Source organism: Tamandua tetradactyla, chromosome 5, assembly GCF_023851605.1.
Source record: "Tamandua tetradactyla isolate mTamTet1 chromosome 5, mTamTet1.pri, whole genome shotgun sequence".
NCBI lineage: Eukaryota > Metazoa > Chordata > Mammalia > Pilosa > Myrmecophagidae > Tamandua > Tamandua tetradactyla.
The window spans coordinates 133,864,079-133,891,386 of NC_135331.1; the positions used below are offsets into that span (position 1 = coordinate 133,864,079).

General features: G+C 35.4%; 1 protein-coding gene across 10 annotated transcripts in view; it reads left to right on the plus strand.

Annotated features, from left to right (window-relative positions):
* Positions 1 to 27,308, plus strand: part of MEI4 (meiotic double-stranded break formation protein 4) — a 304,891-nt gene that overhangs the window by 222,075 nt on the left and 55,508 nt on the right. For 9 of the 10 annotated variants that reach the window (XM_077159260.1, XM_077159256.1, XM_077159259.1 and 6 more), the window contains one exon: positions 17,441 to 17,572. The exons of the other annotated variant lie outside the window; for it this stretch is intronic. In XM_077159260.1, coding sequence (XP_077015375.1) covers positions 17,441 to 17,572 — 132 coding nt within the window. The remainder of the gene's footprint in view (positions 1 to 17,440; positions 17,573 to 27,308) is intronic. 10 annotated transcript variants of the gene reach the window in all.

The following is a 27,308-nucleotide window of genomic DNA, read 5'->3' on the forward strand; positions in this document are numbered from 1 at the left end:
GACACAAACGGACATTTGCACACCAATGTTTATAGCAGCATTATTTACAATTGCAAAGAGATGGAAACAGCCAAAATGTCCATCAACAGACGAGTGGCTAAACAAACTTTGGTATATACATACGATGGAATATTATGCAGCTTTAAGACAGAATAAACTTATGAAGCATGTAATAACATGGATGGACCTAGAGAACATCATGCTGAGTGAGACTAGCCAAAAACTTAAGGACAAGTACTGTATGGTCCCACTGATGTGAACCGACATTAGAGAATAATCTTAAAATATGTCATTGGTAACAGAGACCATCAGGAGATAGAAATAGAGTAAGATAATGGGTAATTGGAGCTGAAGGGATACAGACTATGCAACAGGACTGGATACAAAAACTCAGAAATGGACAGCACAATACTGCCTAACTGTAATGTAATTATGTTAAAACACTGAATGAAGCTGCATCTGTGGTATAGTTTTATTTTATTTTATTTTTTAATTTTAATTTTTATTTTTTCTCTCTATTATCATTTTTTTTCTTTTTCTGTTGTCTTTCTATTTCTTTTTCTGAATCGATGCAAATGTACTAAGAAATGATGAATATGCATCTATGTGATGATATTAAGAATTACTGATTGTATATGTAGTTGGAATGATTTCTAAATGTTGTATTAGTTAATTTTTTTAGTTAATAAAAAAAAAAAAGAAAACTCCATGCCAGATGGCTTCACATATGTATTCTACTAAGCATTCAAGGAAGAATTAGTACCAATCCTGTGCTCTTAAAAAAAGTTGAAGAGGAGGGAAAGCTACCTAACTCATTCTATGAAGCCAACATCACCACAACACCAAAGCCAGACCCTAACAGCAAAGCCAGACAAAGATACAAGAACAGAAAAATTACAGACCATTCTCTTTAATGACCTTAGATGCAAAAATACTCAACAGCATATTTGTACATCGAATCCAGCAACACATTAAAAGAATTATACACCATGACCAAGTGGAATTTATTCCAGGTATACTGGTTCAACAAAAATAAATCAATTAATATAATACACCACATCAATAAATCAAATTGGAAACACCAAATGATCATCTCGATTGATGAAGAAAAGGCATTTGTCAAAATTCAACATCAATCTTGATAAAAACACTTCAAAGGATAGAAGTAGAATCTTCTTCAACATGTTAAAGGGAATATATGAAAAATCCACTGCTAATATCATGCTCAGTGGAGAAAGACTGAAAGTTTTCCCTCTAAGATCAGAAACAAAACAAGGATGCCTACTGTCACCATTGTTATTAACTATTGAGCTGGGAGATCTAGTCAGAACAATTAGACAACAAAATGAAAGGCCCCCAAATTGGAAAGGAAGAAGTAAAACTCTCCCTGTTTGCAGATGAAATGATACTATATAGAGAAAATCCCAAAAAATTCACTGCAAAGCTACTAGAGCTAATAAATGAGTACAGCAAAATGGCAGTGTACAAGATCAACCCCAAATCAGTAGTGTTTCTATGCACTAGTAATGAGTAATCTGAGGGGAAAATCAAGGAAAAAAATTCCACTTACAGTAGCAACCAAAAAAACCAAAGATTTAGGAATAAATTTAACTTAGGCTACCAAAGATCTATACACAGAAAGCTGTACAAAATTGCTAAAAGAAATCATGGAAGACCCAAATAAATGGAAGTACATACCCTGTTCCTGGGTTGGAAGACTAAATATAGTTAAGGTGTCAGCACTACCTAAGTTGATTTATAGATTCAATGCAATACCAATTGAAAGCCAAATAGCTTATTTTGTAGGAATAGAAAAACTAAAAACCAAATTTATTTGGAAGGTGTGAGGGTCCTGAATAGTTAAAAATATCTTGAGAAAGAAAAATGAAGTGGGAGGTCCCACACTACCTAACTTTAAAGCATATTACAAAGCTACAATGGTAATAACAGCATGATACTGGCATAAAGAGAGATATACTGACAAATGAAATCAAATTGTTGGTCAAAAATAGATCCTCTCATCTATGGAGAGTTGATCTTTGATAAGGTGGTCAAGCCAATCTAACTGCAACAGAGCATCCTCTTCAATAAATGGTGTTTGGAGAACTGGATATCCATATGCATAAGAATGAAAGAGGATCCATATCTCACACCCTATAGAAAAGTCAACTCAAAGTGGATCAAAGACCTAAACATTAGGGCTAGGACCACAAAACTCACAGAAGAAAATGTAGGGAAATATCGTATAAATCTTGTGATAGGACATGGTTTCCTAGAACTTACACCCAAAGTTCTAGCACCAGAAAAAAGAAACAGAAAAATGGGATCTCCTCAAAATAAAGCACATTTGTGTATCAAAGAACTTAAAAAGCCAGCCTACACAGTGGGAGACAATATTTGGAGACCACTCATCAGATAAAAGTTTAATCCAGAAAACATAAAGAGATTCTACAACTCAACAACAAAAAGACAAACAACCCAGTTAAAAAAAATGGGCAAAACACATGAATAGACATTTTTCAGCAGAGGGAATACAAATGGCTAAAAGGCACATGAAAAGATTCTCAACTTCACTGGCTGCTAGGGACATGCAAATCAAAACACAATGAGATACCATCTCACACTCACTAGAGCTGCCATTATATATATAATGGCAAATATATATATATATGCCATTATATATATATATATATATATATATATATGCCATTATATATATATATATATATATATATATATATATATATATTAAAAAAAAACATGCGCGAGACCCAGGTTCAATTCCTGGTCCGTGCACATCCCCAAAAGCAAACAAGCAAAACGGACATAGTACAACAAACAAAGATTTAACAAATGGTGTTGAAATAACGGGATACCACACGGAAAAATAATGAAATGTGACCCCGCCATACAGCATACAAAAAAAGAAAAGAAAATACAAGTGCTGAAGGCAACATGGAGAAAGAGGCCCACTTATCCACTGTTCATGGGAATGGAAAATGGTGCAACTGCTCTCTCTGGAAGGCAGTTTAGTGGTTCCTCAGGAAGGTAAGTATTGTCATATAATCAAGTATCCCAGTACTAGATATATATTTAGAGGAACTGAAGGCAAGACACAAATGGACATTTACACACCAATGTTAAGAGTGGCATTATTCATGATTGCCAAGAGACAGAAACAGCACAAATGTGCATCAGTGGGTGAGTGCCTAAACAAGCATGGTATTTACATATGATGGAAGATTAAGCAGCTATAAGACAGAATAAAGTCAAGAAGCATGTAACAGCATGAATGAAACTTGAGGACATTATGCTGAGTGAAATTAGCCAGAAACCAAAGGACAAATATTGTATGGTCTCACTAATATCATCTAATATTAATGATAGAACTTTGAGAAGTTGTAAGGTATGCAACTAGGTGAATGAACCTTGAGGACAATATGTTGAAGAAATGCCAGAAGGAAAAAGACAAATAGTTTCATGCCTCACTGAAATGGAGTAATTATAATGTACAGACTTGAAGAATTGAAGTTGAGAACATGAGTTATCAGGCTGGGCCTTTCTGTAAAGGTTCCTAAATTGTAAGCTCTTACAGCAGTTACATCTTTTTTAGATTCGTAACTGTTATTTCTAAATTCTGAGATGCTGAGCTATTTGTGTATAACCTGGTCATTCCCTGGAACTTTGGGTATTTGTGTGATACCTGAGATTCACAGTTTAGAGCTATGAAGCTATGAAAGTCAGAATTATCATGCACAAAAACTGTATAAAAAGTTGAAAATGTGATCAGAATTCAAGTAGATTTATGAATGAAGCTAATCTGGATAGGACTAAGGTAGATTAGAATATAGTAAAGGATGATATAGTCAGTATTTTAAAACTTCCACTTCTTTGTGAGACCAGAGGAAGAGATGCTTATTTCTTGCAAAAATTATATTTTTGGTAGTGCATTATATAATTTAACTTGTACGATCATTTTATTCAAACACCATAATTATCTGTAATCTTGAATCAGGAATGAGATCTTATTGGTTTGTACAGGTTAGTGTGATGCCCCAGCACATCCCAGAGTAACTTGGGAAGAGAATAAAAAATTATTTGCAAAGTTCTCTTGGAGGACTGGGGAGAAAGAAGGAAATATTAAACTCCCCCATCTGGTGAATTTCTGATATTCTTGCAAGCAGTGGGGGCAATTGAATCAATGGACTAAGCCTTCAGTCTTGGGCTTGCATCTATGAAATTTATTGCTGCAAAGTAGAAGCTAAGTCTACTTATAATTATGTTTAAGAGTCACCCCCAGAGAACCTCTTTTCTTGCTCAGCTGTGGCCTCTCTCTCAAAGCCAACTCAGCAGGTGAACTCACTGCCCTCCCCCATGCCTGGGACATGACTCCCAATGGTGTAAATCTCAATGACAAAATAGGACATGACTCCTGGGGATAATCTGAGACCTGGCATCATGGGATTGAGAAAGCCTTTTTAACCAAAATGGGGAAGAGAGAAATGAGGCAAAATAGTTTCAGTGACTGAAACTTTCAGTGTGGAGACTTGAGCCTGGTGGTTATTATGCATTACATAGATAATCCCTTTTTAGTTTATAGTATATTGGAGTGGCTAGAAGGAAGTACCTGAAACTGTTGTACTTTGTTCCAGTAGCCTCAATTCATGAAGGTGATTGTATAAGCATATAGCTTTTACAATGTGACCTTGTGATTGTGGATATCATGTGCCTGTGTCTAATGCTCCCTTTTTCCTGATATTGACAGATCAGTAAAAAAAAACATAAGGACAATAAATACATAAATAGTGGGGGGGGGATAAGGGGTAAAAAAATGTAAAACTAGTGGTTAATGAGAGGGAGGGCTCAGGGTATGAAATGTATGGATTTTTTCTTTTGTCTTTTTATTTCTTTTTCTGGAGTGATACAAGTGTTCTAAAACTGATAATGTTGATGAATACACACCTATGTGATGATATTGTGAGCCGCTGATTGTATACTTTGGATGGATTGTATGGTGCATGAAGATATTTCAAAAATATGTATTTGTATATATATATATATATATATATATATATATATATATATACAAATATATTTATATATATATAAATAAAGCTGTGGTACCCTCACCACCTTCCATTACTAATATTTGCCGGTCACCACAAACAGAAACCCTATACCCAGAGGCATTAATTCCCTCTATCCCCCACACCTGTCAACCTGTACACTATTTTCTGTCACTGTGAGCTTATATTCTCTAATATTTTCTTTGTACTTAACATGAGGCTTTAATTTACCATCCTAAATGTTTAGTGTTCTTGTTTGCTTTATTACCTTCAATATTATATACAAATTTATGTTCCTGTCTTGCTCCGTCCTTCACCTTTATGCAATTCTTATTACAAATTACATGTTTATACATCATGAGTCCAAACCCACTGATTTATCATCAGATTTTATGTATTTGCTTTTAACAATCCTGTGGAAAGTAAAAGTGGAGTTGCAAATCAAAAAACACAATACTACTGACATTTATATTTACCTGTGTTATCACCATTACTGGAGATCTGTATTTCTTCAAGTGGTTTTTCTATGTTGTCTTTTTCTTTCAACTTACAGAACTCTTGCATCTTTAGTAAGGTCAGCATAGTAGTGACAAATTCCCACAGCTGTGGTTTATTGGGAAGGTCTTAATCTCTCCCTCGTTTTTTTTTTACATTTTTTTATATATTGTGAAATTTAACATATATACAAAGAAGCCATAAATTTCTAATAAATTTAACAAGTACTTATAGCACAAATTTTAAATTTGGTATGGGTTACAGTTCCATGATTTTTCAGTTTTTCTTCTAGCTGCTCCAAGACACTGGAAACCAAAAGAAATATTAATATAGTGATCAGCAGTCATACTCCTTTGTTAAATTCTATCTTCTCTGTTATATTCTTCTTTTGTGAAAAATACTGTATATAATACCAAAAAAGCAATAAATTTCAAAGTACATCACAACAATTATTTGTAGAACACATTTCAGAGTTTGGTATGGGTTACAATTCCACAATTTTATGTTTTTACTTCTAGCATCTCTAAGGTACTGGAGACTAAAATAAATATCAGTATAATGATTCAGCAATCATATTCATTCGTTAAACCCTATCATCTCTGTATAACTGTGCCATCACCTTTCATCTTTCTCCCATTTTTTAAGGGTATTTGGGTGATGGCCATTCTAACTTTTTCATGTTGGAAGGGGCTGTTGATAGTATGAGATGGGGGGGGGGGGGTGGAATTAATTGATGTTCTGAAAAGGCTGGCCCCTCTGGGTTTCAGGACTTATCTGGTCCGGAGACCCATCTGGAGGTTGTAGGTTTCTGGAAAGTTACCCTAGTGAATGGAACATTTGCAGAATCTTATATAATGCCCTGCATATTCTTTAGGATTGTCTAGAATGATTTTGGTTAGGGGTTGGCAAGTTATGATACATAGCAATGTGTTCTAGTTTGCTAGCTGCCAGAATGCAACACACCAGAGATGGATTGGCTTTTAATAAAAGGGGATTTATTTTGTTAGTTCTTCAGAGGAAAGGCAGCTAACTTTCCACTGAGGTTCTTTCTTATGTGGAAGGCACAGGATGGTCTCTGCTGGTCTTCTCTCCAGGCCCCTGGGTTCCAACAATTTTCCCCAGGGTGACTTCTTTCTGCATCTCCAAAGGCCTGGGCTGAGCTGCAAGTGCTGAGATGAGGAATGCCAAGCTGCTAGGCTGTGCTACGTTTCGCTCTCTCATTTAAGCACCAGCCAATTAAGTCAAATGTCACTCATTGCAGCAGACATGCCTCCTAGCTGACTGCAGATGTAATTGGCAACAGATGAGGTTCATGTACCATTGGCTTATGTCCGCAGCAACAAAACTAGGTATGCTCAGCTGGCCAAGTTGACAACTGAATCTAACTTACGCACAATGTCAAATGGAGCTTGCAAAAAAGGTACCTCCAGAATTGCCTCTCAAATCTATTTGACTTCTGTCAGCCACTGATACCATATTTGTTACATTTCTTTTCCCTGTTTTTGTCAGAGTGGCATTTTTGATCCCATGGTGCCAGAGCCAGGCTCATCCCTGGGTGTTACCACCCATGCCACCAGGGAGATTTTTATCCCTGGATGTCATGTCACATATTAGGGGGAGGGCAGTGGTTTTACTTGTAGAGTTGGACTTAGAGAGAGTGGCCATATCTGTGCAACAAAAGAGTTCCTCTGGAGGTGACTCTTAGGCATACCTATAGGTAGGCTAAGCATCTCTGTTAAATGCATGAGCTTCACAAGAGAAAGCCTCAAGATCAAGGGCTTAGCCTATTGATCTGGTTATCCCTAATGTTTGACACAGTATCAGGGGTTTCCCCAGTGGTAAAGTTTAATAGTTCCATATTTTTCCTCCCATCCCTCAAGGGACTTTGCCAATACTTTTTGATTATCTACTTAATATACTCTGGGATGTATCCAGCCATTACATTAAGATATACACGATTAAAAACTCTCATTTTTATTCTGGGATCCCTGTGTTTGGAATTTACTTAGATTATGTGCTAGAAAAATTTAGGTTCTGGACAAAATACACCTTTCTTCCTTTTGGAGTAAATGAAGTTCTTACAGGCAATGTCTTCCTTACCCCTGTATTCTGAATTACCTTAATCCCAATCTGATTGGCTTCATTCTTATCTCTAATACCAGGTTATACATATATAATATAGTCCTTCAAAATCCAGGAATAACAATTACCATTCTAGACTAAATGTGACTGCTATAAGAGTTTACAATCCAGGCCCAGTTTTATCATAAGTATTTTCTAAATGAGATCATGATATTTGCTTTTTTGTTTCTGGCTTATTTTGCCTCATCATATTTCCCACAGGTTCATTCACATCATTGCATGCTGTGCTGGTATGAAAGGATTTATGTCCCCTAGAAAATCCATATTTTAATATAAATCCCATTTCATAAAGGCAGAATAATCCCTATTCAATACTGTATGTTTGAAACTATAATCATATCATCTCCCTGGAGATATGATTTAATCAAGTGTGTTTGTTAAGATAGATTAGGTGGCAACATGTCTCCATCATTTGGGTGGGTCTTGATTACCTTCTGGAGTCCTATAAAAGAGGAAACTTTTGGAGAAAGAAGGAGATTCAGAGAGCACAGAGAATGCTTTAGCTCCATGGAGCAGAGAATCTACTAGCCAGTGCTTTGGAGATGGAGAAGGAAAACACCTCCCGGGGAGCTTCATGAAACAGGAAGCTAGGAGAGAGAGCTAGCTGATGATGCCTTGCTCGCCATGTGCCCTTCCAGCCGAGAGAGATACTATGACTGTGTTCACCATGTGCCTTCTCACTTGAGAGAGAAACCCTTAACTTCGTCGGCCTTCTTGAACCAAGTATCTTTCCCTGGATGCCTTAGATTGGACATTTCTATAGACTTGTTTTAATTGGGACATTTTCTCAGCCTTAGAACTGTAAACTAGCAACTTATTAAATTCCCTTTTTTAAAAGCCATTCTGTTTCTGGTATATTGCATTCCAGCAGCTAGCAAACTAGAACACATGCCTTAAAATGGTTCCTTTTGGTAGCAGCACAGTGTTCAATCATATGATACACCATCGTTCATCAATCTACTTCTTAGTCGGTACATTTTTCAACCATCTCCATCTACTAGGCCTTATGTATAACATTCAAAATCAGCAGTCCATTAACACTTTCAATTTTAGATAATTTCATTGTTCCCAATAGAAAGATAGCTAATAAATATACCTTCACCAAATAGAAAATCCAAACCTTCCCCTAACTTTTGTTACTCCCCCCATTAGGTACCCCTGGTATTGCTGCAGTAGTGTTGATATTTTCCTATTAAACACAGCCTATAGCATACAATAGCATTTCCCCCTATAACCTGAAATTATACACTCTTTTTACAAGATTCATACTGTGCTGGTTTGAAATGATGTATGTACCCTGGAAAAGCCATGTATTAATCAAAATCCCATTTTGTAGAGGCAGAATAATCCCTATTCAATACTGTATGTAATTAGATTATCTCCCTGGAGATGTAACCTAATCAAGAGTGGTTGTTAAGCTGGGTTGGAGGAGATGTGTCTCCACCCATTTGGGTGGGTCTTGATTAGTTTCTGAAGTCCTATAAAAGAGGAAACATTATGGAGAATGAGAGATTCAGAGAGAGCAGAGAATGCTGTAGCACCACGAAGCAGAGTCCACCAGCCAGTGACCTTTGAAGATGAAGAAGGAAAACGCCTCCCGGGGAACTTCATAAAACAGGAAGCCAGGAGAGAAAGCTAGCAGATAATACTGTGTTCGCCACATGCCCTTCCAGATGAGAGAGAAACCCTGACTGTGTTTGCCATGTCCCTCCTCACTTGAGAGAGAGAGACCCTGAACTTCATTGGCCTTCTTGAACCAAGGTAGCTTTCCCTGGATGCCTTAGATTGGACATTTCTATAGACTTGCTTTAATTGAGACATTTTCTCAGCCTTAGAACTGTAAACTAGCAACTTATTAAATTCACCTTTTTAAAAGTCATTCTGTTTCTGGTATATTGTATTCCGGAAGCTAGCAAACTAAAACACATACCTTTGCAGTAGTTCTTGCAAGACCTTATTTATATTTTTAGTGTTAATCAGTGGGACACATAAGTATGTACAAACCCTTTCAATAATGTTCACTGTCAATATGGCAATACTACTTATAGACCCACTGGTGAACTGCCTTCACGTCTATCTATTCCCTTACAATTAAGTTCAACCTCATTAGCTAACTGTTCACCCATCTCAAGCTTCTGTGTATCTCTAGGTCCCCAATTTTCTGTATTCTAAGCCTCTGATTTTACCTTTACCGTGGTCATAAAAATGGAACCATACAGTATCTATCCTTTTGTGTCTATTTCACTCATCATTATGTCCTCACAGCTCATCCATTTTTAGTTTTTTCTTTTTTTTTTTTCATGGATAGGCACTGGGAATCGAACCCAGGTCTCCAGGATGGCAGGCAAGAATTCTGCCTGCTGAGACACCGTGGCCCTCCCAAGGCTCATCCATTTTTGTCATGTGGTTCAGGACTTAATTTTGTCTTATTGCTGTGTAATGTTCCATCATATGTATATAACACATTTTGTTAACCCACCCAACTGTTGATGGGAAACAATCTAAGTTTCTGTCTTTTGGCAATTGTGAATAATGCTTTTCTGAACAACAGTGTGCAAATTTCTGTTTGTGCCACTGCTTTCAGCTCCCTGGGTATATACTGAGTAGCGGTATTGCCAGGTCATAGGAAAATATTTAGTCTTCTGAGGAACCACCAGACTGTCTTTCTTAGCAGCTGTATCATTATACATTCCTACCAGCTGTGCATAAGTGTCCCGATTTCTTCTAATCCTGTGCAATATTAGTAATTTCCTGTTTGTTCAATAGCACCCATTCTTATAGTATGAGTGGTATCTCATTATAGTCTTGATCTGTACTTTTCTTACAGCTAAGGAGGATGAGTATCTCTTCACGTGCTTTTTAGCCATCTGTATTTGTTCTTCAGAAAAATGTCTATTCATATCTTTAGCTTATTTTATAATTGGGCTGCTGCTTCTTTTGTTATTGAGTTGTATGATTTCTTTATGTATACAGGATATCAAACCTTTATCCAATGTATGATTTACAAATATTTTCTTCCACTGAGTTGTCTGCCTCTTTACCTTTTTGACAAAGTCAAAAGCATTTGATTCTAAGATGTTCCCATTTATCTATTTTTTCTTTTGTTGTGCTTTGGGTGTAAAGTGTAAGAAGCTACCTCTTATTACTAGGTCTTGAAGATGTTTCCCAATATTTTCTTCTAGGAGCTTTATAGTTCTGGTTCTTATATTTAGGTGTTTGATCCAATTTGAGTTAATTTTTGTATAGGGTGTTAGGTCACAGTTCTCTTTCATTCTTCTGGCTATTGATATCCAGTTCTCCTATGTCCATTTATTAAAAAGATGGTTTTGTCCCAGTTCAGTGGATTTGGGGGCCTTGTCACAGATCAGCTGACCCTAGATTTGGTGGTCTATTTCTAAACTCCTTATTTGATTCCATTGGTCAATACTTCTATCTTTGTGCCAGTACCATGCTATTTTGGCTACTCTGGCTTTATAATAAGTTTTAAAATTGGGGAGTGTTAATCCTCCCATTTTCTCTTTTTTATTTAGGGTGCTCTTAGCTATTCTGTGTTTCTTTCTCTTCCAGATGAATTTGATAACTAGCTTTACCAAGTCTTCAAAGTAGATTGTTGGTATTTTGATTGGTACTGAATTGGATCTGTAGATCAATTTGGGTAAAACTGACATCTTAACTACATTTAACCTTCTTATCCATGAACATGGAATGTCTTTCCACCTATTTAGATCTTCTTTTATCTCTTTTAGTAGTGTTATATATTTCTCTGTTTAAGTCCTTTACATCCATAGTTAAGTTCATTCTTAGATACTTGATACTTTTAGTTGCTATTTCCAATGGGTGTTTTTCCTTAATTGACTCCTCAGTTAGGTCATTGTTTGGGTATAAAAACGTTGCTGAATTTTGCACATTAATTTTATAACCTGCCACCTTGCTGAATTTATTAGTTCAAGTAACTTTTTTTTTTTAGTTCAAGTAACTTCGTTGTCAATTTCTCAGGATTTTCCAAGTATAATACCATATCATCTGCAAATAATGAAAGTTTGACTTCTTCCTTTCCAGTTTGGATGCCTTTTACTTCTTTGTCCTGCCTGAATGCTCTTGCTAGAACTCTGCTAGTACAATGTTGAATACTAGAGTTACAGAGGTATCCTTGTCTCATTCACAATCTTAGGGGGAAAGCTTTCAGGCTCTCAGCATTGAATACAGTGCTGGCTATGGGTTTTTCATATATGTCTTTTATCATGTTGAAAAAATTATCTTTGATTCCTAACTTTTGAAATGTTTTTATCAGAAAAGGATATTGAATTTTGTCACGTGCTTTTTCAGCATCAATCAAGATGATCATGTGATTTTTTTCCCTTTCGATTTGTTAATGTGTTGTATTACACTAACTGATTTTCTTGTGTTGAACTATTCTTGCATTCCTGATATATACCCCATTTTGCCTTTGTATATAATTCTTTTAATGTGCTGTTGGATTCAGTTTGCTAGTATTTTGTTGAGAATTTTCACATCTATGTTCATTAGGGAGATTGATCTGTAGTTTTCCTTTTTTGGAGCTTCTTTACCTTGTCTTGGTATTAAAGTGATGTTAGCTTCATGAAATTATTTAGGTAGTGTTCCTTTTTCCCGAATTTTTTGGAGAAATTTGAGCAAGATTAGTGTTAGTTCTTTTTGAAATGTTTGATAAAATCCCCTGTGAAGCCATTTGGCCCTGGGCTTTTCATTGTAGGAGGATTTTTGATGACTGATTGACTCTCTTTATGTGTGATATGTTTCTTAAGATCTTCTATTTCTTTTGGAGTCAGTGTAGCTTGTTTGTGTGTTTCCAGGAATTTGTTCATTTCATCTAATTTGTCTAATTTGTTGGTGTATACTTGTTAATAGTATCCTTTTTTGATATTTTTAAAATTTCTTCAGGGTCTGTAGTAATGACCCCACCACCACCACCACTTCTTATTTTGTTTATTTGCATCCTCTCTCTTTTTCAGCCTTGCTAGTGGTCCATCAATTTTATTAATTTTCTCAAAGAACCAACTTTTGGTTTCATTGATTCTTTCTATTCTTTTGTTCTCCCATTCATTTAACTCTGCTTTAATCTTTGTTATTTCACTTCTTCTGTTTGCTTTGGGGTTAATTTACTGTTCTTTCTCAAGTTCCTCCAGGTGAATAGTTAAGTCCTTGATTTCTGCTCTTTCTTCTTTTTCAGTATAGGCATTTAGGGCAATACATTTCCCTCTCAGCAAAGCCTTTGCCACATCCCATAAGTTCTGATATGTTGTATTCTCATTTTCATTAGTCTCCAGATAGCTATTGATTTCTGTAGCAATTTCTTCTTTGACCCACTCATTGTTTCAATGTGCTGTTTAATCTCCACATATTTGTGAAATGTCTCGTTATTTGTTGGTTATTGATTTCCAGCTTCATTCTGTTGTGATCAGGGAATGTATTTTGAATAATTTCAATGTTTTTAAATTTATAAAGACTTGTTTCATCCCCAGCATGTAATCTATACTGGAGAATGTTCCACAAGCACTAGAGAAGAATGTATATCGAGCTGTTTTGATGGGGGGGGGGGGGGGGCGTAATGACCTATCTATGTCTGTTACATCTAATTCATTTATCACACTGTTTAATTTACATATTTCTTTACTGATCCTCTGTCAGGTTGTTCTGTCTGTAGAGGAGAGCAGTGTATTGAAATCTCCATTATTGTTGAAATGTGTATTGCTTGCTTCAGTTTTGCCTGTGTCTGTCTAATGTACCTTGGTGCTCCTTGATTGGGAACATAGACATTTATGTTTATTATTTCTTCTTGGCTAATTATCCCTTTTACTAATATATAGTGTCCTTCTTTGTCTCTTATGATGTCTTTACATTTAAAGTCTATTTTGTCTAATATTAGTATAGCTAGTCCTGCTTACTTTTGGTTACAGCTTGCATGGAACATCTTTTTCCATCCTTTCATTTTCAGCCTATTTGTATCCTTGAGTCTAAGATGGGTCTCTTGAAGTAGCATATAGCTGTGTTATATTTCTTAGTCCACTCTGCCAATCTTTGTCTTTTAATTGGTAAGCCTAGTCCATTAATATTCAAGGTTATTAGTGTGAAGTCATTTCTTGAACCAACCATCTTATCCTTTGGATTTTATTTGTCTGATCTATATATTCTTTTCCTTCTTTCTCTTTTTATCCTTGAAGTTACCTTTAGTGGTACTCTTTAATTCTGTGCCCTCCTCCAAATTTCTCTTTACTGTCTTTTATTTTTAGCTGGCCAAATTCCCTTTAGTCTTTCTTGTTGAGATGGTTGCTTGTTGACATATTCTCTTAGCCTTTGTTTGTTAGTAAAAATTTTAATCTCTGCCTAAGTTTTGAAGGACAGTTTGGCTGGGTATAGGGTTCTTGGCTGGAAGTCTTTGTCTTTCAGCATCTTAAATATGTCATACCACTGTCTTTATGCCTCCATAGTGCCAGTATAGTAGTCTGAACTCTGTCTTATGTGGTTTCCTTTATATGTAGTAGGTTGTCTTTCTCCTTCTGCTTGCAGAATTTTCTCTTCAACATTTGACATACTGATTAGTATGTGTCTTGGAGTTGGCCTATCTGGATTTTTTCTATTTGGAGTTTGTTGGACTTCTTTGATTTGCATATTTTTGTCTTTTATGGAGGTTGGGAAGTTTCCCCCCATTATATCCTTCAGTAAGCTTCATAGCCCTTTACTCTTCTCTTCTCCTTCTGGGACACTCAAAGAGTTGTCACCTCACACAAGGACATCAATGATTATTCTATTTGTTCACTTTGTTTTGTTCATCATTTCCCTGGGATCCCATTCAAATTTTTCCATCTTTTTTGTAATTTGCACTTCTGTGTGTTCAAAATCAGTTGTCCTGTCCTCTAGTTCACTTACTTTTTCTTCTGCCTCTTTAAATTTTCTATTATGTGTCTCTAATATATACTTTATTTTTGTGTACAGTATCTTTAATCTGTGTGATATCTGCTATTTTTCTCTTTATTCTTTCTGATTCCTCTTTATGCTTTTCTAGTGCCTTCTTAATCTCCATTATGTCATTAGCCATCCCACTAATTTTATTTAGCAGAGTTATGTGAACATTGTTGATTAGTTGTTCCAAAGGCTGTGTTCCCTCCAATGTTTTAATTTGGTCATTACTTTGGGCTATATCTGTCTGCATCTTCACATGGTTAGTGATCTTCTGTTGTCTTTGCAGCATGTAAATATTTTTATAGGGTTACTTTGTAAGTTGATTCCCTTCCATAGTCTAATGTTCCTTGTCCCTGTCTCCCTGCCTATGCACTCCTGATGGCTCTCGGTCTCTGTTTGGAAATGGGTACTCTAGGCTGTTTGCACTAGCTGGACAGTATCCAGTTCTCTGCATCTCAGTTCTTCTTCTTTTATAACCAAGTTCTTCTTATGTGGTGTAAAACAGCCTTCTATGTTACTTACACCCTAGAATCGCTCTCTGGGGTTTACTCGACTTGTCCTATTCCACCTTCTTCCTTGAACCCTCTCCCTCATTTTTGAAAGACAGTTTTATCAGGCATGGAAGTCTTGGTTAGCAAACTTTGCCATCAGCAATTTAAATATGTCATCCCACTGCCTTATTGCCTCCATGGTTTCCAGTGAGAAATAGGCAGTTACTCTTATTGATTCTCTCTTCTATGTAAGAGACTGCTTCTGTCTTGCAACTTTCAGAATTCTCATGTTATTTTTGGCATTTGATAACTTGATTATCATATGTTATTGTGTGGGTTTGTTTAGATTTGGAGTTCATTGAACTTTCTGGATGTGTTTATTTCTGTATTTTTTCTAAATTTGTGAGGTTTTAAGACATTATTTCTTTGAGTATTCTCTCTTCTCTTTCTCTCTTTTTCTGGCACTCCAAAATGTGCATAGTGATATACTTGATTGTGTCCTACAGGTTCCCAGTCCCTGTTTACTTTTTTCATTCTTTTCTCTCTCTTATCCTTACACTGGATAATTTCAGTTTTCCTGTCTTTATGTTCACTGACTCTTTCCTCTGCCAACTCCAATCTTCTGTTTACTTCTCTAGGGAATTATAAATTTCTGTTTGTGGTCTTCAGCTGTGTTTGTTTCCTTTTTTATAATTTCCATCTCTCTATTGACCACCTCTTTTTGTTCTTCAATAATTTTCCTAATTTCCTGCAGCTCTTTAAGTATATTTAGGGTCATTAAAAAAAAAATCTTTGTCTGGAATGTCCCAGGACTGAACCTCTTAATGGATGGTCTCTAATGCTTATAATCTTCTCCTTTACCTGGGCCATCACTTCTTGTTTCTTTTTAATTTTCATAATCTTTTGTGGAAACCTGAACATTCTTGTATTTTAAGGTGCTGCTACATTGCAATATATGTACTATAGTCACCAGTCCCTTGCCCTAGACAGCCATAATCTGACTGCTCTTCCACAGCATCCTGTGGGGACGCTCTGTGAAGTACTTTCTACAACAGGGCAAATTCTGGGACAGTTAACCTGTAAGAAGTGTTTAGGTTCAGTTCCTTAGATCACTACCAGACTGTCTGGGCCAAACACACATTCCCCCAATATAGTTACAAGGGTTGCTCTGCTCCTTGTGTAACTAGGATCTGTGACCTGTGCTGGCAAGTCTTTCTGGTTGTTCATTTCTGCCAATTTTGCTGGTTGTTCAAAGCTTCCATGGGGAAGATAGAGGCCTAAATCATCTCATTCCACCACCTTGCTCACAGCCTTATTATATTTTTAATGGGTAAATTTTCACCTTGTTCTTTGGAAGGAATAAAAATCAACAAATACCCCTCCTCATAAATAGTTAGAATTAGAAAATCTAAAATTGGGCCCAGTGAACCTGATAATATGTTATAGATAAAATCTTTAAACTTCATTCATGGCTACTTGTCCAATTTCTTTGGACATCCTCTCTTCCTACCTCTGGTTAGCATAAGCACCTATATTCAGGCCAGTTTCTTTTTCACTCCTAGGAATCGAGGAATACTTCTGGATTCTCAGCTAAGTATGTTTACTCACTGGATCGTATGCCTTGATGAACCCCATAAACTCTCCTCTCTTTTGGGCATGTGGTCAACAACTTTGCAGTGACACATTCTGGGAGATAGCTGAATTCCTGTGAAACCACAACCTATACTCTCTTTTATAGGCCACTTTAGCTAATACTCTTGCCTTTTAGATTTCTCAGGTATAACTCTGACCTGAATCTTCATGTCCTGTAATCCACATTTTTAATAATTCTCTAAATCTCCTTCTTTGTAACTTGCAATAGAGAACTAATTCCCACCTGTCTCCCCCTATTGTTTAAGAGGGACTTGCAGTGTACTAGTAGTTCTCCCCAAAGACATCTTCAAACTTATTCCTCCCACTCTTTTTTATCCTCATATGTATTTTTTATATATGCACCTACTACTGTAAGGGTATGTAGTCTGTCGCCTGAACTACTAACTATTGTATCATCTCTTGATACTTCATTTAAAACTTGTTTTAGCACTCTGTCATACATTTCAAAATTTTAACTGCTATAGAAGGTCTTATCACCTATATTATCATCAATTGTCTATTTCATAATTTTGCTCGAGACTGCCCCAGAATTATATTTGACATGTTTTGTTATTCTTCACATTTAGCTTAATGGTAAAGTCTTAGAAAATGTACACTAAATACATTTTGACTTGACTTGATAGAGATTAGAAACCTGATCATTTTTATATTTAGTTTCAGGTGCAGCATTATATCTCTCAGAGTCTGGTAACACTGGGAAGTTGCAGATTGTTGAGAAAGTCTATTATTTCTCTGCTTCTATCAGAAGTAAACAGCTTCACTGATGATCTGGGAACCATCAGTCAGGTACTTATAACCTGAAACTGTAACTCTCATTTATAGTTAATGTAACTATAGGTTTTCCTTTTAGTTTCCTTCTCCTTGTCTCTCCTTGCCAGGTTGCCATTTTAGTTATTACTTTTCTGTAATGTATGTGAATACTACTGCTACCTTCTGAAATTGCAAAAAGGCACTTTAGGAAATAGTTTTCAAACCAAAATCATCTATTGTCCTTACTTGTATATATGTACCAAAGGTGCCATTAGTGACAGCAGAGCAGTACTTGGATGAATGGTCTTAAATCTCCCCAGCCAGGCAGCATGTTTCTAAAGCATTGTAGTGAGTGAAAAGTGAACTGGAGAAGATGCTAAATTGAGTATAACCTCTAATCCAGTGGTTCTCATCCCAAGCTAATCAAGAAAATCACTTGGCTAATTTATAAATATGCCAACGACAGACTATATGCCAATCCAATTAAATGGGGGCTTCTGTGGGTGGACACAAGTATTGGTATTTTTTAAAGCCCTTTTATATGTACTGTCCTTATACATCATTGCTGACAAATGTTCCAAGGGAACTTAAATCATCCCCATATTTGAGTGTCACACTGGAGTATTATGTATTCACCTTGCTACTCTTTAATATTCTTACCATCTCTATAGTAGAATTAAAAATACAAGTAAAGAAAATAAGACACAGGTAGAAATGTTTTGGGCAAGAATAAGAAATTAATGACATGTAGTTATAATTACAATTATAATATAATATAAAAGCCACATCTTAATAGCTTTTAACCAAGTACTTTCATCTAAGTATTCTACATTTTATGACATATTCTCAAAGTATTTCATAATATAATTTAATTCATTAAACAACATGGTACATCATATAGTCAGTTACAATTTTTTCTACTAAGTACAAGACTGCTAAGTGCCAAACTCTCTTAAGATTTCTATTTGATATAAAAAAAAGTCATCATCAGTGATCTCAAAGAGCCAAAGATCCATTTTGAAAGAGAAATAATGTACACTAATTGAAAAAGAGTGTTGTGTAAGATATATGAATAAATGGAGTGATCAAGGTATGTTACAAGTTCCTGAAAAAATAATTCTTGCAGAAGGAGGGACTTAAAATGGATGTGAATTGAATAAGCACAGGATAAAGAATGTAGAGGCACTAGGGTGTTAACTGACAAGATGACAAGATATGCATACATCCTGGACTCTGGTGGGGTCTTGGAATTTAAAAACAGGAAGCCATAGGGTCAATGAGGCTGATTGAATTAATTTATTTGTTTGGAGAATAATGATAACTACAGAAATAGCAATATTTTTATTTATATATTCTCATTTAATTTTCACAATAGCTCAGTTAAGTAGGTATACTTTTTACCTAGTTTAGAGATAAGGAAATCAAACTTTAGAGTATTATGCATTTTAGCCAAGATTACAGAAAGATCATGTGCTAAAGTTATAATTATTAATAATGATAGCTGCCATTCTAATGGGTGTTAAGTGGTATCTCGTGGTTTTTGTTTGCATTTCCCTGACGGCTAATGATGTTGAATATCTTTTCATGTGCTTTCTGGACACTATATATCTTTTTTGGAGAGATATCTATTCAGTTATTTTGTACATTTTATAATTGGGTTCTTTGTCTTTTTGTTTTTAAGTTGAAAGATTTTTTTTATATTCTGGACATTAAACTTATTGATATGTGGTTTCCAAATATTTTCTCCTATTGTGTAGGTTGGCATTTTACTTTCATGATAAAGTCCTTTAAGGCACAAAAGTTATTAATTTTGATGAGGTCCTATATATCTATTTTTTCTTTTGTTGCTTGTACTTTGGGTGTAAAGTCTAAGAAACCATCACCTAACACAGGGTCTTGAAGATGCTTCTCTTTCTTTTAGGAGTTTGATAGTTCTGGCTCTTATATTTAGGTCTCTGATCGTTTTGAGTTGATTTTTGTTTATGATGTAAAGAAGGGGCCCTTCTTTTTGTTTTGCAATTGGAGATGCAGTTTTCCTGGCACTATTTGTTGAAGAAGCTATGCTTTACCAACTTAGTGGTCTTTGCTCACTTGTCAAAAATCAGTTGGCATAAATATGAGGATTGATTTCTGAGCTCTTAGTTTGATTCCATTGATCTATATGTCTGTCCTTGGGCCAGAACCATTGTATTTTGATTACTGTGGCTTTGTAGTAAGTTGTAAGATGGGAAATTTGAGTCCTCCAACTTCATTCTTTTTCAAGATGGCTTTAATTATTTGGGGTCCCTTACCCTTTCATATAAATTTGAAAATTAGCTTTTCCATTTTTGTAAAAAAGGTTGGTAGAGTTTTGATTGGGACTGCGTTAAAGCTATAACTTGCTTTAAGGTAGTATTAACATCATAACAATATTTTGTCTTCCAATTCATGAACACAGAATGTCCTTCCACTTAACTTATGTCTTCTTTGCTTTCCTTTGGCAGTGTTTTATAATTTTCTGTATATAGGTCCTTTACATCCTTGGTTAAATTTATCCCTAGATATTTGTTTCTTTTAGTTCCTATTGGGAGTAGGTTTTTCCCCTTGATTTCTTCTGAGTGTTCACTGATTACATATATAAACACTATTCATTCACTGCTTATGTATACAAACACTATTCATTTTGGGTGTTAATCTTGTACCCTGCCACTTTGCTGAATTTATGTATTAGATCTAGGAGTTATGTTTTGGATTTTTCAGGATTTTCTGTATATAGGACCATGTAATCCTCAAATAAGTAAAGTTTTACTTCTTCCTTTCCAATTTGGATGCATTTTATTTCTATTTCTTGCCTAATTTCTCTGGCAAGAATTTTCAGTAGTGTTGAATAACAGTGGTGACAGTGTGCATCCTTGTCTTGTTCCTGACCTTAGGGGGAGAACTTTCAATCTTTCACCATTAACTAGGATGTTAACTTGTGCTTTTCATATATTTGCTTGATTGTGTTGAGGAAGCTTCCTTCTATTCCTAATGTTCTAATTGTTTTTATGATAAACGGGTGTTGGATTTTGTTAAATGCCTTTTCTGCAATTGAGATGTTCATGTATTTTTTCCTTCATTGTTTTAAAATGGTGTATTACATTAATTGATTTTCTTGTGTTGAATTAACCTTACGTACCAGGGATATAATCCCACTTGATCACAGAATATAATTATTTTAATACACCGTTGGATTTGGTTTGATAGTATTTTATTGAGGATATTTGCATCCAAATTCATAAGAAATATTGCTCTGCAGTTCTCTTTTATTGTATCTTTATCTGGCTTGGTATGAGGGTGATGTTGGTTTCATAGAATGGTTAGAGAGTGTTCCCTCCTCTTCAACTTTTTGGAATATTTTGAGCAAAATTTTTTTTTTGGTATACTATATGGTAGGGGTCACATTTCATTCTTTTTACACGTGAGTATCCCCTTACTGCAACACTATTTGTTGAAATTTTTTGTTTATTTGTTTGGTTTTTTGTTTGTTTGTTCAGGAAGTACATGGGCCGGGAAATGAACCCAGGTCTCCTGCGTGACAGGCAAGAATTCTTCCGCTGAACTAAACTTGCACCCCCATTTTGAGCAAAATTTGAGTTAAGACATCTTGGAATGTTTGGTAGAATTTCCCTGTAAAACCACATCTGGTCCTGAACTTTTCTTTGTTGAGAGATTTTTGTTTCCTGATTCAGTCTATTTAGTGAATTGGTCTCTTGGGATCTCTTTCTTCTCCAGTCAGTGTAGGTTGTTTGTGTATTTCTTAAGAATTTGTACAGTTCATCTCAGTTATCTATTTTATTGGTACATTGTTCATAATCTTTTATCGTTCTTTTTATTTCAATTTTATCAGCAGCAACATTGCCTTTTCATTTCTTTATTCATAACCTTTCTCTTTTTGTCTTTGTAGTCTAGCCAAGGGTTTGTCAATTCTATTGATGTTTTCAAAGAACTAACTGGTTTTGTTGATTCTCTCTATTGTTTTTTTTTTATTTTGTTTTTCATTTATTATCTCCTCTCTAATCTTTGTTTTTTTCTTCCTTTTGCTTACTTTCAGTTTTCTCTTCTTTTTCTAGTTCTTCCACTTTTGAGGTTAGGTCTCTTATTTGACATTTTTCTTCTTTTTTAATGTAAGCATTAGAGTGATAAATTTTCCTCTCAGCATAACCTTTACTTCAGCCCTTAAGTATTGACATGTTGTATTTTCATTTTCATTCTCCTCAAGACATTTCCTAATCTTGCCTGTAATTTCCTCTTAAACTCATTAGTTGTTTAAGAGCATGTTGTTTAATTTCCACATATTTGTGAATTTTCCATTTTTCCTTCTGTTATTGATTTCTAGCTTCATACTGTTGTAGCTAGAGAAAATATATTTTATAAGTTCAGTATTTTTAATTCACTGAGTCTTGTTTTGTGACTCAATATGTGACCCATCCTGTAGAATGATTCATGTGCACTTAAGAAGAGTGTGTATTCTTTTTTTTGTTGTGTAAATTATTCTATATATGTCTGTCGGGTCTAGTTGATTTAGAATAATGTTCAAATCTTGTATTTCCTTATTGATTTTCTGACTAGATTTTCTATCCATTACTAAGAGTGGTATGTTAATATCTCTTATTATTAATGTAGAACCATCAGTTTCTCCTTTCAAATCTGTCAGTATTTGCTTCATGTATTTTGGGACACTTCTGTTAAGTGCATATATATTTATAATTCTTACATCTTCTTGTTGATTTGTCCCTTTTATCCGCATAGAGTGACCATATTTTTCCTTTGCAACTGTTTTGACTTGTCTATTTTATCTGGTTTAGTATAAACACAGGGTTTTCCCTTCCTTTCTGAGCCTCTGTCTTATCCTTGGCTCTTACTTGTTAGTTGTTTTGGATCTCCCCTGTTTGTAGGATTTGTTGTCCCTTCTGTTGCCCAGGAGACAGACCTCCCTTTCCAGGGTGTTTGAAGCCTGCAAGCTTGCCCCAATTTGTCTACCTCTATAGCTTCTTAGCTCCTTTCATTGTTCCAAGATGTTTTTGCCTAAAGGGCAAATTCTGGGATGACAAGTACACCTGAGAGCATTTTCCCAATTCAGACTTTCCTAAACAAAACAGGGCCACAAACTGACACAGGAGGTAGTGCAGGCTAGCTCCAAAGTGTCCTAGAGAGGGAATTGGGGAGCATACCAGGAGCCCCTTTCACAGCTTCCCCAAACTGAGCTTTGTCTCCCCAGCAAATGCAGCCCTTCAATCACGTTTCCCCTGCACTGGTTAGCGAGTATAGCACCTCTAAGTCTCTTCCTAAGTTTCAGACAGCACCTGTCTATTTAATATTTGTTCTGGTGGAAGGAGTAAGTGCTGGAGCTCCCTGTGCTGCCATCTTCCCACAATACTCTCAGTAGTATCTCAAAATACTGTAACTTGATTTTTTAAAATCATATTGTTATGGGGCAGGCCATGATGGCTCAGCAGGCAGAGTTCTCGCCTGTCATGCTGGAGACCCAGGTTCAATTTTCGATCCCTGCCCATGCAAAAAAAAAAAAAACATATTATTATGCATTTAGATTATTGCTCTATGTGTTTTGAGCTCTGATTTTAAAGTTACCATTAACGGTTTTCTAGAACTGATTTGTGAAAGGAGGTGGATTTCAGAATATGACTATTGCATTATCTGCAGTCAACTCTTATTGGTGATTTTCATTCCAAACTTGCAAAATTAAGATGAGTTTTTATTAAAACGTATCAAAATATCTAACTAATTTAAAAAAATAAATTTCTTGTACCTTCTGGAAAAAGATGAAAACAGTCATGAAAGAGTAACTGTTAACAGAGTATCTGTCCTATTTTGAACAACTAGAAAATTGGACAAATAAAGGAATTATTGGATTTCAGATATTGGACAGCTGGCAGTACAGAATTGTCATCCCTGAGATAAGGGGAATAAAAGAGATAAGCCCTATGATTGCCTTGACATTTAACATGGCTTCCACCATGTGGCACAATATGTTAGTACCCTAACAGGACACCACATAAACATTGAACTAAGGAGGCATGATTAGAGTTTGAGATTCCTGTTGGAGGTAGCACTTCTGAGTCGGGGTCATGGAGAGAGGCAAGTTGTGAAGAGGAAGAGCTCCATAAAGTAACATGGGGGTTTCCTTGATTATTTGCTGAATACTAAGCTACACATACACAGAGGATCCTTCACAAGTCTAAGCAGAGAAAAACCAAGCAGGAAAGAAGCTATTATATGAACTCTGCTAAAACACGGTTTGGGACCATCCAAACAGCTAAAATAGGGTTTGGGACCATCCAAATAGCATCCAGCCAAATCGTTTTTTTTTTTTTTTTTTTAAAGGAAAGACAGAGAGAAGGAAGGAAGGATAGAAGAAAGGAAGGAAGGAAGAAAGGGAAACATTTCCAAACATTTTCTTGCTTTATTGTATTTTGTTTTTCCGTTTTTGTTACATGGGCTGGGGCCGGGAATCGAACCGAGGTCCTCCGGCATAGCAGGCAAGCACTTTGCCCGCTGAGCCGCCGCGGCCCACCCCAAATCGTTTTTAACGCCTGTACATTCACTAGAGACCCTCCAAGGCTACACCTTCACAGTAAAATAATTTACAGTCCTAGAATAAAGCCTTTGCTAGACCCACTCTAGCAAAGCAGGAAACAAAAGGATCCTGTTCATTCACATTGAAATTAAATGCCTGCTGGAATAACATAATCTAAAAACTCAACAATATAATATCATTAATGTCAACATTCAGTCAGAAACTTCTAGACATGTGAAGAAGCAAGAATGTAAAATTCCTAATGAGAAGAAAAAAAAAAAAAACCATCCAGTGGGACTAGAACCAGAAATGAAAGAATCAGAAGACAAGGACCTTAAAACAGCTAGTATACATATGCTAAAATATGTACAAAAAAAAAAAAATGACTGAAAAAGAGAAAAATGAAACTCTCATCCTAAAAGCAAAAACTATTCTGGATTTGAAAAATAGAATTTAATATCTTAAATGAAAAATTCCAGGATATTTTTTTTCACTTTTTTATTGTATAATATAACATATACAAAGCAAAGAAAGAAAAAAGCAATAGTTTTCAAAGCACTCTTTAACAAGTAGTTATAGGACAGATCCTGGAGTTTGTCATGGGCTACCATACCATCCTCTCAGATTTTTCCTTCTAGCTGATCCAGAATATAGAAGGCTAGAAGGAATAATTTTTTTTTATCATCATAATAAACTTTTTTTCTTTTTTGTGAAAAATAACATATATTCAAAAAAATCAATAAATTTCCAAGTACAGTACCACAATTTGTTATAGAACAAATTTCAGAGTTTGGTATGGGTTACAATTCCACAATTTTAAGTTTTTACTTCTAGCTGCTCCAAGATACTGGAGACTGAAAGAAATATCTATTTGATGATTCAACAATCATATTTGTTTATTCAGTCCTACCTTATCTGTATAACTGCATCATCACCTTTGATCTTTCTGTCCCACTCTTTAAGGGTATTTGGGCTATGGCCATTCTAACATTTACATGTCGGAAGGGTCTGTCAGTAATATGGGGTAGGGAGATGGAACTAGCTGATGTTCTGGAGAGGTTGGGCCCTCTAGGTTTCAGGACTTATCTGGTCCAAGGACCCATCTGGAGGTTGTAGATTTCTGGAAATTTACCCTAGTGCATGAAACCTTTGAGGAATCTTATATACTGCCCTAGGTGTTCTTTAGGATTGGCTGGAATGGTTTCGGTTGGGGGTTGGCAAGTTATGATAGGTAGCAATGTCAAACTGATGTTTATGTAAGAGTGACCTCCAGAGTAGCCCCTCAACTCTATTTGAATTCTCTCAGCCACTGATACTTAATTTGCTACACTCCTTTTCTCCCTTTTGTCAGGATGGAATTGTTGATCCCACCATGCCAGGGCCAGACTCATCCCTGGGAGTCATCTCCCATGCTGCCAGGGAGACTTTCACCCCTGGATGTCATGTCCCATGCAGGGCGGAGGACAATGATTTCACTTAGAGTTGAGTTTAGAGAGAATAAGGCCACATCGAAGCAATACAGGATACTCAGTAGATTAGAAACTAGAAGAAAAGATCAGTAAACATGAATGCAGGCTGATAGAAACAATTTACACTGAAAGCCTAAGAGAAAACAAGAACAAAAACAAAATTAACAAATGCTCAGAAATGTGTAGTAAAAAATTAAGGTTAACTATATAGGACTGAAGTAACAGAAGGAGAGGAGAGAAAGAGAGAGAGAGATGCATAGAAAATTTATTTGAGGAAATACTAGCTGAAAGTTTGCTAACTTTCATGAAACTTTTAAAACCACAGTTCCTAGGTGATCAATGAACACCAAGTAAGATTAATCAAAAGCAAACCACTTGAAGGATTATTGTAAAACTCAAATTTCTATGAAAATCTTAACAGGCACATGTTATATACACAGAGAGTATAGGCAGGGAAACAAGAGTAAACTTGATTTTTCATTAAAATCAAGTAAGAAGATAATGAAATGACATCTTCAGTTTGTGGATAGGGAAAAAAAAACCTAAAAATCTTTATATTACCAAGGAAACCCCGGGTCTAGATGGCTTCACTGATAAGTTATACAAAAGGTATAAGCCAGCAACCTTACCAATTCTACATAAACTCTTCCAGGAATCTGAAGAACTAGAGTTTATTAAAATGCTAGTAGAAATAACAAGGGATATGAGCAAAGCCACAGGCTCATAGGTCAGTATATGCAAGTTAGTTGTATTTCTACGTATAAACTGAAAAGTTAGAAAGTATAATTTAAAGAAATACCTTTTACAGTAGTATCAAGAAACATGAAATACTCAGAAACAAATGTTACAAAAAATGCTGTGTGTATTTAAAAGTACAAAATACTGTTGAAAGGAATAATACCTAAGTGAATGGGGCTATATATCGTGTTATACCACAGTTAAAATATATTGAGTTCAAAAAATTTTTTTCTGAATCCAAAATAAATACAATAATTGTCAGTGCATTTGTAGTCAGTTTTTATCTCACTTTAAGCACTTCATTTCTTGATTGGTAACATAGTAAATGCTAGGATGTCACCAAGAATTGTCTGATGATTTTCTAAGTAATCACTGATTAAGTATAAAATTATATGTGTGTTGTGTAAGACATTATTCTACAAATAACATTCAATTTCTAATGTATTTGTATATCTGGTAGAACAGAGGGTCTGCTTAATAAAAATTAATGGGAAATTCAATAGTAATTATAACCATAGATATTTATCGAGGCTTATTATATGTCAGACACTGTTCTAAGCATTTCATACTCATCCAAGCCGTTTGCACGTATTTCATTGTTTAGTATAGATAGCTTTTAATTTTTATTTAACATGTTATTTCATAATTCCCAACTATACCATGAAGTAGATATTATTCCAATTTTACAAAAAAGGATAATTAAGTCAGAGAGAGTAAGTAGAATACCCATAGTCATAGTAAGCAAAAGCATGACATAGCTAGTCATAGTAAGTCTGACTCAAAAATCTGGAGGGTAAACTCCACTATTTCATATTTATTTGTTTTCTGAAACTGGTATATAGATTGCCCCACTTAATTTTTATAGAAATAAAATTAGATAATATATTTGTGTAACTTCTAATGTATTATTGTCATATATACTGTGATCATGAACCAGATTGTAGAGAAAGTGGGTTTGTTTCCCCTTATCTCAGTATCCACTTCTATAGTTGCTTTCATTTGAATGTAG